At 46.8% G+C, this 13,296-nt stretch overlaps 1 protein-coding gene across 13 annotated transcripts in view; it reads right to left on the bottom strand.

Annotated features, from left to right (window-relative positions):
• Positions 1-13,296, bottom strand: part of LOC140484719 (PH and SEC7 domain-containing protein 1-like) — a 208,566-nt gene that overhangs the window by 100,771 nt on the left and 94,499 nt on the right. For 11 of the 13 annotated variants that reach the window (XM_072583468.1, XM_072583466.1, XM_072583473.1 and 8 more), the window contains one exon: positions 10,590-11,102. In XM_072583468.1, the coding sequence (XP_072439569.1) occupies positions 10,590-11,102 (513 nt within the window). Of the gene's footprint in view, positions 1-1,020; positions 1,262-1,285; positions 1,703-10,589; positions 11,103-13,296 lie in introns of those variants that run through there. The other 2 variants (XM_072583479.1, XM_072583477.1) reach the window with 2 other exon arrangements.

Here is a 13,296-nt window from a genome sequence, read left to right as displayed (position 1 = left end):
TTTACTCAGAGAAGAAATTCCTCCTCACCTCTGCCTGAAATGAGTGACTACTTTGTCTGAGATTTGTGTCCTGTTGGGGGGGGGTCCTTGACTCACCCACAAGGGGAAACAGTTTCTCTGAAGGGCGGCACAGTGGCACAGTGGTTAGTACTGCTGCCTCACAGCGCCAGGGACCTGGGTTCAATTCCCGCCTCAGGCGACTGACTGTGTGGAGTTTGCACATTCTCCCTGTGTCTGAGTGGGTTTCCTGACAAATCTCCCTAAGAACCTTACATGTTCCAATAAGGTCACCTCTCATTTTTTCTAAACTCCAATGAATTGAGGCCCAACCGACTCAACCTCGCCATCCCCAGGATCATCCCAGTGAACCTCCCAACGTCAGTGAGTATATCATTCCTTAGAGAAGGGGATGTAACTGTTCACAGTATTCCAGCTGTGGTCTCACTACTGCTCTGTATAGAATCAGCACAGAATCCCTACAGTGTGGAAGCAGGCCATTTGGCCCATTGAGTCCACGCGGACCCTCGTGAACAGCATCCCAACCCAGCCCCATCCCATCCCTATAACCCTGCATTTCCCATGGCTAACCCACCCGGCCTACACATCCCCGGACCCTATGGGCAATTTACCACAGTTTGAGACGATGTTCGATTTCCCTGATCTATTCCCTTTGAAAATAAAAGGTCATCACTCCATCTATTACCTGCTGAATTTGGATAACAGCTCTTTGGGGAATTGATGGGCACTATTTATTGTGATTTCTGAAGGAGGATCTGCTGGTGTTTCAATCGGGTCACCTCTGAGAGACTCCAATCAGCACAGGCCTGACCTACTGTACCTTTCCCCATCAGTTAACCCCTTCACTCCCAGGATCAGGCAGCCTCCCCAGTCAATGGGCTCTTTCTATTTGCAACGGGGGTTGGGGGTGGAGAGGCAAAGACAGCGGCTGCTGGACCCCAAAGGGTTAACAAAAGGAGTTGGTGGGGGGGGGGGGGGGGGGGATGTTGCGTTGATACTCACAGCTCTTCCGCGTGTGGAAGATGTCCAGGCTGTTCTGGAAATTGCCAGCAACACAGGTTCCCTGCAGCATCAGCCATCACAGCAACAGCTCAGTCACTGCAAGACCCACTGGATCTCCAGCTTTTACCCCCCAGCTCCCCCTACCTTCCCCCCACCCCCGGGGGGTGTTGGGGGAGGGAGGGGGAAAGAGACAAGTTTCCTCCTCTTGAGCTCTCCAAGTCTGGGTTTACCAGGGGAGCGAACTGCTGACATCGTTACAACGAACCTCCAGCTTTCTGTCTGTGTGTCTCTCCTTTAGTCCAGGCTGCTGCCCAGCAGCGTGAGGCGCTGGAGGCTGCCTTGGGATCCGGACTCTCATGCTTTCTTTTTTTGGGTTAAAAAAAAACCCCGTGACCTTGAAATCCTTCAGATTCCCGAGTGCCTTCGCCCCTCACAGTTGATCAGAGACCTCCCTCTGGAGCCCTCGGAGTTGAGAGAGCAGACCGACATGTATTTTCTGTCTCTCTCTCTCTCTCTCTCTCTCTCTCTCCCAGATCGCCTCTTAGTTATATTTATTCTCTCTCTCTCTCATTTCAGCCTCTCTTTCAGTCTGCACCGGAGCTGATATTGCTGCTTCACTGAGCCTCCTTCTTGTAATAGTTACTCCTCCCTCCTGCCATGTCCTCTTGTCCAGGGAGCTCCTCAAATCCAAATACTGGGGCTACCCTCCTTAGTCTTTCCAAGGTAACTCGCTCCTTACAGTAATAGGTAAGTGGACCCTGCACCAATCTGGTTTTGCCCCCCACCCCGCCACACATACACACATCTGTCACCTTTCTCCTCTCTCTGTCAACATTTCCCTTTTTAATCATATCTTCTGAGCAAAACATCCCCCCCACCTCTCCACTTGTACCTCCCAGACTGTCATCCCTCCTGTCAATTCTTTTATTGCAAAAAATATAATTTATTGGTTACAAAGAAAAAAACTTGTGTCTACATTCACAGGTATCAAAGTTGTTCTGTCTGGCCTGTGCTGATCAAGAAAAACAAATATTGGAATTGGACATTCTCTGCAGTTCCAGAGACATTTCTTACTCAGGCAGGATATGTTGAACCAACAGAAGGGTCTTTAAATTGCTCATTCTCAATCCTGCTGTAATTCTCCCCTTCAGGCTGAAGAACAGGCTATATAATTCTCTCCTCTCTCTCTCTCTCTCTCCTCCCCCCCCCCCCCCCCACTCTAGTATTACCTCGCCCAATCATTCAGCTATAATACTTCTGATCTCTCATATGATCCTGACAGAACGTGCAGTTGTTCCAAGACCTGGGAGCGACGAGAGAGAGTGATAATCTCATTGCTGGATAGAGTCGCTGCAGCAGATTGGGACTCAAGACTGAGCCGCTGGGCATTTGAGGACCGTGCTTATGTTCCAACCTAGACCCTCACTGTAGTCTAGTACAGCACAGGAGGAGGTCACTCAGCCCATCAAGATCCTTAAGTAGAGAATCCAATTAGTCCCACTTCCCATTAGTTCAGTTGGCTGGATGGCTGTTTAGTGGTGCCAACAGGGTGGGCTCAATTCCCATCACTGACTAAGGTAACCCTGGAGGACTCTCCCTTACAATCTCAGCCCTCGCTTGAGGAACAGTAACCCTCAGTTACTGTTAAACTGCCACCAAATGAGAGAGCAGCCTCTGTGGTTTGCTTGGACAATGAGACTTTATTTTTAACCTGACTCTTCGCCCCTCAAAACTGACAGACAGAAGTTTTTAGTTTAAAATGTTCTGCTATGCTGCAACACGACAAACAGTCTTGTCCTACACCGCAATACTCAGTAGCAGCAGTGCGTACCACCTACAAGATACACTGCAGAAATTCACCAAAGAATCACTGCGCCTTCCAAACCCATGACCACTACTATCTAGAAGGACAGGGCAGCAGATACGTGGGAACACCACCCCCTGCAAGTTCCCCTCTGAGCCACTCACCATCCTGACTTGGAATATATCGCCGTCCCTTCATGGAGTCAAAATCCTGGAAATTCCCTCCCTAGAGGCATTGTGGGTCAACCCACAGCAGATGGACTGCAGTGGATTAAAGGCAGCAACTCACTCCCACCTTCTCAAGGGGCAACTAGGGACAGGGCAATAAATGCTGGGCCCAGCCAGTGACACCCACGTCCCACAGAGTAAATAAAAAAAAAATACTTTTGGAATGGTGTTGATGAGATGTTGACATCACTGCAAGGCCAGAATTTGTTGCCCATCCCTAAATACCCTTGAACCATGTGACTTGATAGGGCCTTTTCACAAGGCACTTGAGCATCAAGCATGTTGTCTGCCAGTCTGGACTCACATGTACAATCGCATGGCGATGGTTGATTTCCTTCTCTCAAGTACATTAGGGAGCCAAATAACATAGATAAAATATTGCAGATGCTGGGAATCAAAAATAAAAGCAAAAAGTGCTGGAGAAACACAAAAGGTCTGGCAGAGTCTGTGGCCAGAGGAACAGAGTTACCATTTTAAGTCTAGCACCACGTTCAATTCGAAAGAAGCCGTATTGGACTCGAACTGTTAACTCTAATCCCCTCTCCGCTGACCCTGCCAGACCTGCTTGTGTTTCTCCAGCACTTTCTGGTCTCATTAGTTAGCTGAATGGCAATCATCACGGAGATTAGATTACAGATTTTCTGAACTGATTTTAAATTCCTCCAGCTGCTGTGCCTTCTGTGCTGCTCTGGTCTACATGCTCCCACAGAATTAACCTGGATTCGTAGTTCAGCGATATAACCACTTAGGCACCATCTCTCAGTCCCCTCATGCAGGAAAATGCCACCTGTCTCTTGACACCAGTAAGCCCAAGATCTGAGAGCTGGGGAGCGATTATCAGCGTTTTACCAAATGCTTCACCTATTTGGAATGTCACATACCTTTAACCTGCAAATAGCAAATCATTAACCAGCATTTTCAGAACACATTCCACAGAAGGGGACTTTGGGTGATTTTGTCCTTGCAACCAAAATGATTTTGAGCCCTTGTGAGCGATTTCAAAAAGATATACTTGTTTTACTTAGTCATAGAGACGTACAGCATGGAAACAGACCCTTCGGTCCAACCCTTCCATGCTGACTAGATATCCCAATCCAATCTTGTCTTACAATGATTTATGTGTAGGTCATTTTGGAAGGGGGTCAGTTGGTTGGACAGCTGGTTTGTGATGCCGAGTGATGCCAGTAGCGTGGGTTCAATTCCCGCACCAGCTGAGGTTACCATGAAGGACTCTCCTTCTCAACCTCTCCCCTTGCCTGAGGTGTGGTGACCCTCAGGTTAAATCACCACCTGTCGCCTCTCTCTCTCTCTAATGAGAGAGCAGCCCCGCAGTCTGGTAACTTAGAGCAACTTTAACTTTTACTGTGAAAGGTTTTAAGAGTCAAGTGTTCAAGTCCTGATTTTAGGTAAATGTGCCCAGCAAGAATGAGTTACCCATTCACATGATGTTACACCATGCACAGAGTCTCATTAGAACAGGAAAATACAGACAACAATCAATATCCCAGGGATAGGGGAGGGAGAGGCTGGCTGCTTTTCTTGGCTGTTTATCGTGGGTTTTTTTAAAGAAAGGGTTTCCTTTTCCGAGAGGGCTGAGTACTGTTCGGGCTTAGATTTTCAAAGAGGTCACTTTCAAATTCCTAAACAGTCAGCGCTAACATAAGTTAGATGCTCATTGCCTTAATCAGCTGCACAAACACTGGAAGGCCCATGTCAATGTGCAATTTTAATTCCGATCCCCATGAAAACATAGGAGTTGCGCTTTTGGAACATAGGAACAAGAGGAGGCCATTCAGCCCCTTGAGCCGGCACTGCTGTTTTATACGATTATACGGCTGATTAAGCACTTCAGTGACTTTTACCCAAACTACCCCCATAACCACTGGTAATCCTATCAATCAAACCTATCAATCTGTACCTTAACCAGACTCAAAGGCTGACCTTCCACAACCCTCTGTTATAGAGAATGCCAAAAGTTCACAACAGCCTGATTAAAACAATTGCTCCTCATCTCAGTCCTAAATGGTTTGAAAGCTCTTGACTTTAAGTTGTGTCCCTGGTTCCAGACTCCCCCCAACCAGGAGAAACAGCTTACCTGCATCGACTATGCCTATCCCCTTAATTTGTTTCAAGGAGACCATAAGAAATTAGAACAGGAGTAGATTCCTGATGCTTTTGCCCGAAACATCAATTTTACTGCTCCTCGGATGCTGCCTGAACTGCTGTGCTTTTCCAGCACCACTCTAATCCAGAATCTGGTTTCCAGCATCTGCAGTCATTGTTTTTACCCATTTGGCCTATTGAGCCTAATCCACCATTCAATAAGGTCGTGGCTTATCCAATGCTCCTCACATTCACTTTCCTGCCCTTTCCCATAACCCTCGATTCCTCAGCATGATCGACGATCGATCTATAGATCATTTCTCATGCTTTGAAGTTATGGAGAATACAGGGCCAGTTCACCCAGTCTTTCCTCATGCGAAAGTCCCACTATCCCGGGAACAAGTCTGATGACCCCTCATTGACCTGTCTCAATGGAAATAAAGGTCCCTGCTGAACAAGGAGATAAAAACCGTACATGTCTCCATGTTAGGGCAGCATCTGCATAAAGTACCACATCCAGTAAAGCTGGTACTGCATGCACAATGACACCAAAGTACTGGTCTCCTACAGGTGCCATAACTATTATGATCGACACCATGGTCAGTACTACAGACCCCATAACTAGTACTGGTGCCACAACCAGTATTACTGGTACCATTCCCAGTATGACTGGCTTGCAAATTATACTGGTACATTGGCGCTCAAATACCATTGTATATTAGATTTCCACCTGTGCCAATATTACTATTTTTATTCCTCACCGTGATGGTTCTATGAACCCACCTGCTCTTAACAGGCAGATCACGGTTAAAATTTGGGCCTAAACTAGGAGATTGGAATCACCACTACGTCAAGCTAGTTGGGCCAACCAATTGGGTTTTGCTGGAAAACCGGGAGTTCCTGGATTCATTTTGTGCACCAGTTTTTCCAAGAGCAGGAACCCATCAGTCATGTGACTGCATTCAGAACCGAGGGCCTGAACAACTACCCAGAGGGATAAACCACCAACACAAAACCATCAATAGGTGGGAATGAATCTACCTGGTCCCGCTGGAGCTCGATTTTGAGGTATACTATGTCTGACTGACTTTCCTTCTGGACATTTCAGACACTGAAATGTTCAAATTCCACCCTTTCAATTTGAGAATTTGAATATAATTTTAAAAACAAACCAAACTAGACAAAAAGCAATAAAAGAGACATGACAAAGCTGTCAAACCAGTGTAAGACCCATTGTATTGTCCTTTAGTGAAAGAAACCTGTAGTTGGCACCCTCTCAGGCCTGTATACATGCCAATGCCAATACAGTTCACTCTTCACCTTAAATGATGTCTTCACTTGTAAACAGAAGTAGTCACAATAGTCCTTGCAGACCAGAGGGGCTGCTCTCTCATTACAGAGAGACACAACTGATGGGGAGTTTACCCTGAGGGTCACCACATTGGGCGGCACGTGGCACAGTGGTTAGCACTGCTGCCTCACAGCGTCAGAGACCCGGGTTCAGTTCCCGCCTCAGGTGACTGACTGTGTGGAGTTTGCACGTTCTCCCGTGTCTGCGTGGGTTTCCTCCGGGTGCTCCGGTTTCCTCCCACAGTCCAAAGATGTGCAGGGTCAGGTGAATTGGCCATGCTAAATTGCCCATAGTGTTAGTTAAGGGGTAAATGTAAGGGGAATGGGTGGGCTGCGCTTCGGTGGGTCGGTGTGGACTTGTTGGGCCGAAGGGCCTGTTTCCACACTGTAATCTAATCTAATCTAATCTAATCTAATCACACTTTAGGCAAGGGGAGAGGTTGAGAAGGTGGGACCTCCATGGTGGACCTGGTGAAGAGCTATTAATGAAATGGATATCTGTTGAGCAAAAGAGCTAGGTCACAGGATAGTACCACCAGCAACAGCTGTGAAGAGGGAAATATTTTATACTTAGGGGTCACTTTTTCACAACTGAAAATAAGAGAAGTTTTTTTCTCTCAGAGAGAGAGAGAGAGAGTTGTAAGGTTCTATCACCACTTTGACAGCAAGACTAGGAATAGCTAATAAATGCTAGCCATGCTCACATCCTGACAATGGACTTGTTTTTAAATAAAACAGGCACTGCATGCACAACGACACCAAAGTACTGGTCTCCTACGGGTGCCATAACTATTATGACCAGCAACTATTACTGGTGCCACAACCAGTATTACAAGTGGCACAACTTGTATTACTGGCTTTACAGACTTGAGAATTATACTGGTACACTGGCACTCAAATACCATTGTGTATTAGATTTCATCATTAAATGCCAGCCTTCTTAAATTATACTCATAACTCACCAGGCTGGAATCTGATCTCAAGGATACTAGTACAAGACCCACTACTGAAATGAACACCATTCACGACACAAAGTGTACATTTTGAGCAACAAAAATGATTATTAAGACCATAGATCATAGGAGCAGAAGTAGACCATTCAATCCACTGTGTCCAGTCCACCATTCAATAAGATGATGGAGGACTATGGCAAATTTACCTTTATTTAATTTACTACACCACTTACCTGCCTTTTCCTCATAACAGTCAAAACTCTTCCTGATTAAAAGCAGCACAGTAAATTGAAGTGAACAGATGTCTTTATTTCTTTACTCTTTTGTGGAATGTGGACGTCACTGACGAGGCCAGCATTCTGTCCCTAATTGCCCTTCAACCGAGTGGTCACTTCCAGAGGGGCAACTAGGAGTCAACTCTGTTGTTGTGTCACCACAGTCTTACCAGACCATACTGGCTGCTCTCTCATTAGAGACAGAAGCAACTGGTGGTGATTTAACCTGAGGACCACCAGACCTCAGGTGAGGGAAGAGGTTGAGAAGGAGAGTCCTTTGTGGTAACCTCAAACCAGTGATGGGAATTGAACCCACGCTGTCAGCATCACACTGCTCTGTAAACCAACCATCCAACCAACTGACCTTAACCGATTCCCTCAGGGGTCAACTGCTTGGTCCTGACAAAATAGGTGTGGAAAGGATGCTTCCTCTCAGAGAGGATGAGGGGACACCGTTTTAAAATTAGGCATCATCCTTAGAGGACAGAGAAAAAAAAAGGGGGAAATTCTTTTTCTTAGAGAGTTGAGCGAAATTGGAACTCTCAAACTGAAAAGATCGTGGGAGGGGAATCATTGAACATCCTCAAGGCAGGGGTAGATTGATTTTGTGCTGGACAAGAATGTAAGGTCATCAGGGAGATTAGATGGGAATGTAGAATTCAAAACCATTAACAGATCAGCCATGGTTGTACTCATTGGCAGAGCTGACTTGAGGGGTTTACTTCCACTCCCAATGTATATACACTGCGGTGGTCTGGGATTACATGTAGGCCAGACCAAGCAGTTCCTTACAGTTCCCCATGGCTAGTCCACCTAGCCTGCATATCCCTGGACACTATGGGCAATTTACTATGGCCAGTCTATCTGGCCTGTACATCTTTGGACAGTGGGAGGAAACTGGACCACCCAGAGGAAATCCACGCAGACAGAGGGAGAATGTGCAAACTCCTCACAGTCACCCAAAGGCAGAATCAAACCCGTTACCCTGGCACTGTGAGGCACTAGTGCTAACCACTGAACCACCATGGTGCCCCAAATGCTGCCTGAGCTGCTGAGATTTCCTGGCAATTTCAATTTCGGTCCCAGAGCTTTTGCCTTGTTCTAGTTGAGGGATATTACCACTAAGGTACCATCTCTCACAACACAGACAGAAGTTAATAATAAATAAGGGTACACAATTACACAGGCCATCATTAAAGTGAATACAATAACTATAATTTGATCATAAGACATTTGCAGTTATCTCAAACTTAGTTAAATGTTGCACAACAATGAAAGGCATTGATAACATTAAAAGCAATGTAAAATTCAACAGAGGCACATTGTGAAGGGACCTGTCGAAAAGTTGTTAATGAAATGGATACCAGTTGAGCAAACAGAGGTGGGGCACCAGGGAATATCACCAGCAAGAACCAGAAAGACAGAACAGATTCAAGTTTCGAGGACTCCTTTTCAGGACAGAGATTAAGAGGTTTAATCCCCTGAGAGGGTTGTGGGAATTTGGAACTATCTGCCTCAGATATTCATTGAATATTTTGAGACCAAGCGAGAGAGAGAGAGAGAGAGATGGAGAGAGAGAGAGAGAGAGAGAGAGAGAGAGAGAGAGAGAAAAAAAGAGAGAGACTGAGAGAGAAAAAGAGAGAGACTGATAGAGAGAGAGAGGGAGACAGAGAGAGAGAGAGAGAGAGAGAGTGAGAGAGACAGAGAGGGCGACAGAGGGGGAGACAGAGGGGGAGACAGAGGGGGAGACAGAGGGGGAGACAGAGGGGGAGACAGAGGGGGAGACAGAGGGGGAGACAGAGGGGGAGACAGAGGGGGAGACAGAGAGACGGAGAGAGACGGAGAGAGACGGACAGAGAGACGGACAGAGAGACGGACAGAGAGACGGACAGAGAGACGGACAGAGAGACGGACAGAGAGACGGACAGAGAGACGGACAGAGGGGGGGGGGTCGACGGAGAGAGAGAGGGGGACAGAGAGAGAGAGAGAGAGAGGGAGACAGAGAGAGAGAGAGAGACAGAGAGAGAGAGAGAGAGAAAGCAAGCGCGAGAGAGACAGAGTTAACGTTTCAAATCCAACAACCCTTCTTCATAAGTATTCTTATCTCTGCTTTTTCTCTCCACTCAGTTCAGGTCTCCCTCTGGGGCTCATGTGCAAAATAAAAAGGGCAGGTTGCTTTGTTGCCAGTGTGATAGTCAATCCAGTAATCTCAATGTCAAGGCATTGGTGATGAATCCCTTAGTGGTGGGGTGGAATCACTGAGAATGGAACAGGGAATCTCTCAGATATTAATGTACTTCCAAGGTGCCACCCCTGCCTTTCGTAGTTTGCAACAAGAGAATCTTCTGGCAGGCACCAGTGGCCCTGATAAAATGCCAAAAATGATTGGCAAGTCAGTTGGGCCCAGTACTACAACAACAACTACTGCAACAACTAGTGTTTTTATAGCGCCTCTGATACTGTAACATGGCCCAAGGCCTTTCCCAGGAACTTGATCAAACTGTGAGAGAATCTGGGGAGACGGGGTTCCTGCGGACAGAGCCAGCAACGGAGAAGCGATGGAAGTCAGGGACACACAGGAGCCCGGTGCTGGAGAAGCACAATCTCAGAAGGTTATTGGGCCTGAGGAAGCGGGGGTGGAGGGAGGTTATGCAAGGCCATGAAGGGATTGTGAACATTTAGTGTTCAAAATGGACAGTGGGAGGAAACTGGCGCATCCAGAGGAGACCCACGTGGACACTGGGAGAATGTACAAACTCTGCTGCATTGAGCCTGGAGTGACACAAATGAGCCATCCCAGTCTATGATGAACTCTGAACCCAACAATGTGGCAAATTCGAAGAGGTTTGTGGCCTACCTTGAGGAATACTCTGACTTTGGTTCATCGTCTCCGATTTCAAGTGCTCTTTTGAGCAGGTTGCCCTCCGCGTAGAGCTGGCACCTGGTGAGAGTGTTCTCAGATTTACTGTAGCCCACCATCGGACTGACCCCCAGCTTCCTCTCCGTTCTGGTTGCCTGGCACCCAGGGCTGTCTGGCCAATCAGAGGCCTTGGCTGAATTTGTGCAACCCTCGCCATCAGCACTTGACCACTCCTCCTCAATCAGCCGGGCGTTCTCTTTAATCTGGACCTGGATTTCGGAAGTCAGGCTTGGAAAGTCAAAGGTGAAATAATTCCCCTGGTTCCTGCTGGGAGAAGGCAGGGTTTCCATGGAGTCCAGGCTGGTATAAGAGGTGCCTTTGTCACGGTGGGACTCCAGGATCGATTCAAATTGCTTGCTGAAGGTGTCAGTTCCTTCTTCGGATAGGCTCCGTGCAATAGGAATTGTAGCAACCGGTGGAAGCAGATTCTTTACCTCTACCTCCAGTGACCTGCAGGTGGAGAACCCGAATACAATAAAATAGCATGGGCAGAATTATACACAACATTATTGAGACCATATCAAGAATAGTTGGAATGGTTTCTTCAACAAGAGGGTTAGTTGCATTGAAGTCAAGAGTGTGGCGCTGGAAAAGCACAGCAGGTCAGGCAGCATCCGGGGAGCAGGAGAGTCGACATTTCAGGCCAGAGCTCATCATCAGGAATGAGGCTGGGAGCCTCGGGGGGTGGAGAGATCTTTTGCCCGATTCTCCTGCTCCTCGGATGCTGCCTGACCTGCCGTGCTTTTCCAGCACCACTCTCTTGACTCTAATCTCCAGCATCTGCAGTCCTCACTTTCATCTTACTTGCAGTGAAGGCAGTTCCCATGAAGATTTGCTCGGTTGATTCCTGGGCAAAGTGGTTTATCTTATAAAGAATGCAAGAACCAGAAGCGGGAGTAGGCCATTCAGCCCATTGAACCTGCTCCACCATTCAATACAATCATTCTTGATCTCACCTCAGCATCAATACCACTTTCCTACCTACTCTCCATAACCCAGAAGTGGTGGAGGCTGGTACAATTACAACATTTAAAAGGCATCTGGATGAGTATATGAATAGGAAGGGTTTAGAGGGATATGGGCCAAGTGCTGGCAAATAGGACCAGATTAATTAAGGATATCTAGTCGGCATGGATGAATTGGACCAAATGGTCTGCTTCTGTGCTGTACATCTCTATGACTCTCTGACCTTCAACTCATTACCTATCTTTGCTTCAAATTCATTGAGTGTCCTAGCATTGACTGCACTCTGGGACACAGATCCCTTGAGAAAAGTAATTTCTGCTCATCTCTATTTTGAATCTGCCTCCCCTTTATCCGGTTTTGTTTTAAATTGCCACACGGGGGTGGGGGGGGAAACGTCCTCTCTACATCTACTTTGTCAATCCTCTTCAGCACTGTATCGATCGGAATTAGACCGCCTCTCATTCGTCCAAACTCTGGAGAGAGTGTACAGGCCTAAAATATTCAACTCTGCTCATAAGACAAGCTTCTCATCGCTGGGATTAATCTAGCGAACCCAGCAGGCAAGGCTGAGTGGGTTGGGCCCACATTCATTGGAGTCTGGAAGAATAGAGGGTGATTGTATAGAAATATTTTAAGAATCCCTGGACAGTGTAGGTGCTGGGGGGACATTTTCCTGGTAGAAGAAACTAAAACAGAGACACAGTTTCAAAGTAAAGTGCCTTCCATTGAAGGTGGAGAGAAGAAAGAAGTAATAGCAGTGATTAATCAGTCAGCCTCTTGAATAGCATATGCTCTGCATTCTGCACATGGAAGCCACTTTTATTTTAAATTTCACACACACACACACACACACACAGAGTTTGGTTTTGAACAGTAGCATATCAAGAAAACAAACGAACATTGGAGTTTTACTCTATCCAAACAAACCAAAAGCATCTTTTACTTGAACCAGACTATATCTACATGCATTTGAGGCACCAGGAGGGTCTTTTAACTGCACAGACCCCCAATTGCCTTCAGCAGAAAGACCTCAGACAGTAGTCTTTCCCCACCGCGCCCTCACGGCAGCTGCCCCAACCTTTACTGCATCCCTCAGCATGTAGTCCTGGACCTTGGAATGTGCCAGTCTGTGACACTTATTTGAGGTGAACTCCTTGCTCTGAAGACCAACAGGTTTCGGGTACACAGAGACCCTAGAGGTCTGCGCAGAAGGGAAGACAATGAAAGGAAATACCGTTCTCAAGCCTGCCCCAATGTCCCATAAGCTCATGGTGGTCTGCTCCAGGCCTGAACGTCACTTTCCTGCCAGCTCCTCATGGCTCTCAACTATCTCAAAAATCCATCTACCTTGTCTTTCAGTGATCTAGCCTTCACAACACGCTGGGGTAGAGAACTCCAGAAATAATCTCTGGCAGAAGAGATTCCTTTGCATCTCAGTTTTAAATGAGTGCCCATCGTTCGAGATTCCCTGACTAATGGACTTGCCTTCTCAACCTTGAGAGATAAGAAGATTTGTTTTCCTTTTCAGAGGGTTATTAATATTTGGAATTTAGTTGAGGCTGAGTTGGATCTACTTTTAATCTACAAGGGAGTGAAAGATTGTGGGACAGGCAACAAAACGGGAGTCAAGATCAGCATCTTGGATCTTATCAAATGAAGTAAGGTGGTCTGAATGACC

The sequence above is a fragment of the Chiloscyllium punctatum genome, chromosome 13 (genome assembly GCF_047496795.1).
Source record: "Chiloscyllium punctatum isolate Juve2018m chromosome 13, sChiPun1.3, whole genome shotgun sequence".
Lineage (NCBI taxonomy): Eukaryota > Metazoa > Chordata > Chondrichthyes > Orectolobiformes > Hemiscylliidae > Chiloscyllium > Chiloscyllium punctatum.
Note: the sequence above shows the minus strand (reverse complement) of the source record. Positions and strands in the feature narration are given on the sequence as shown.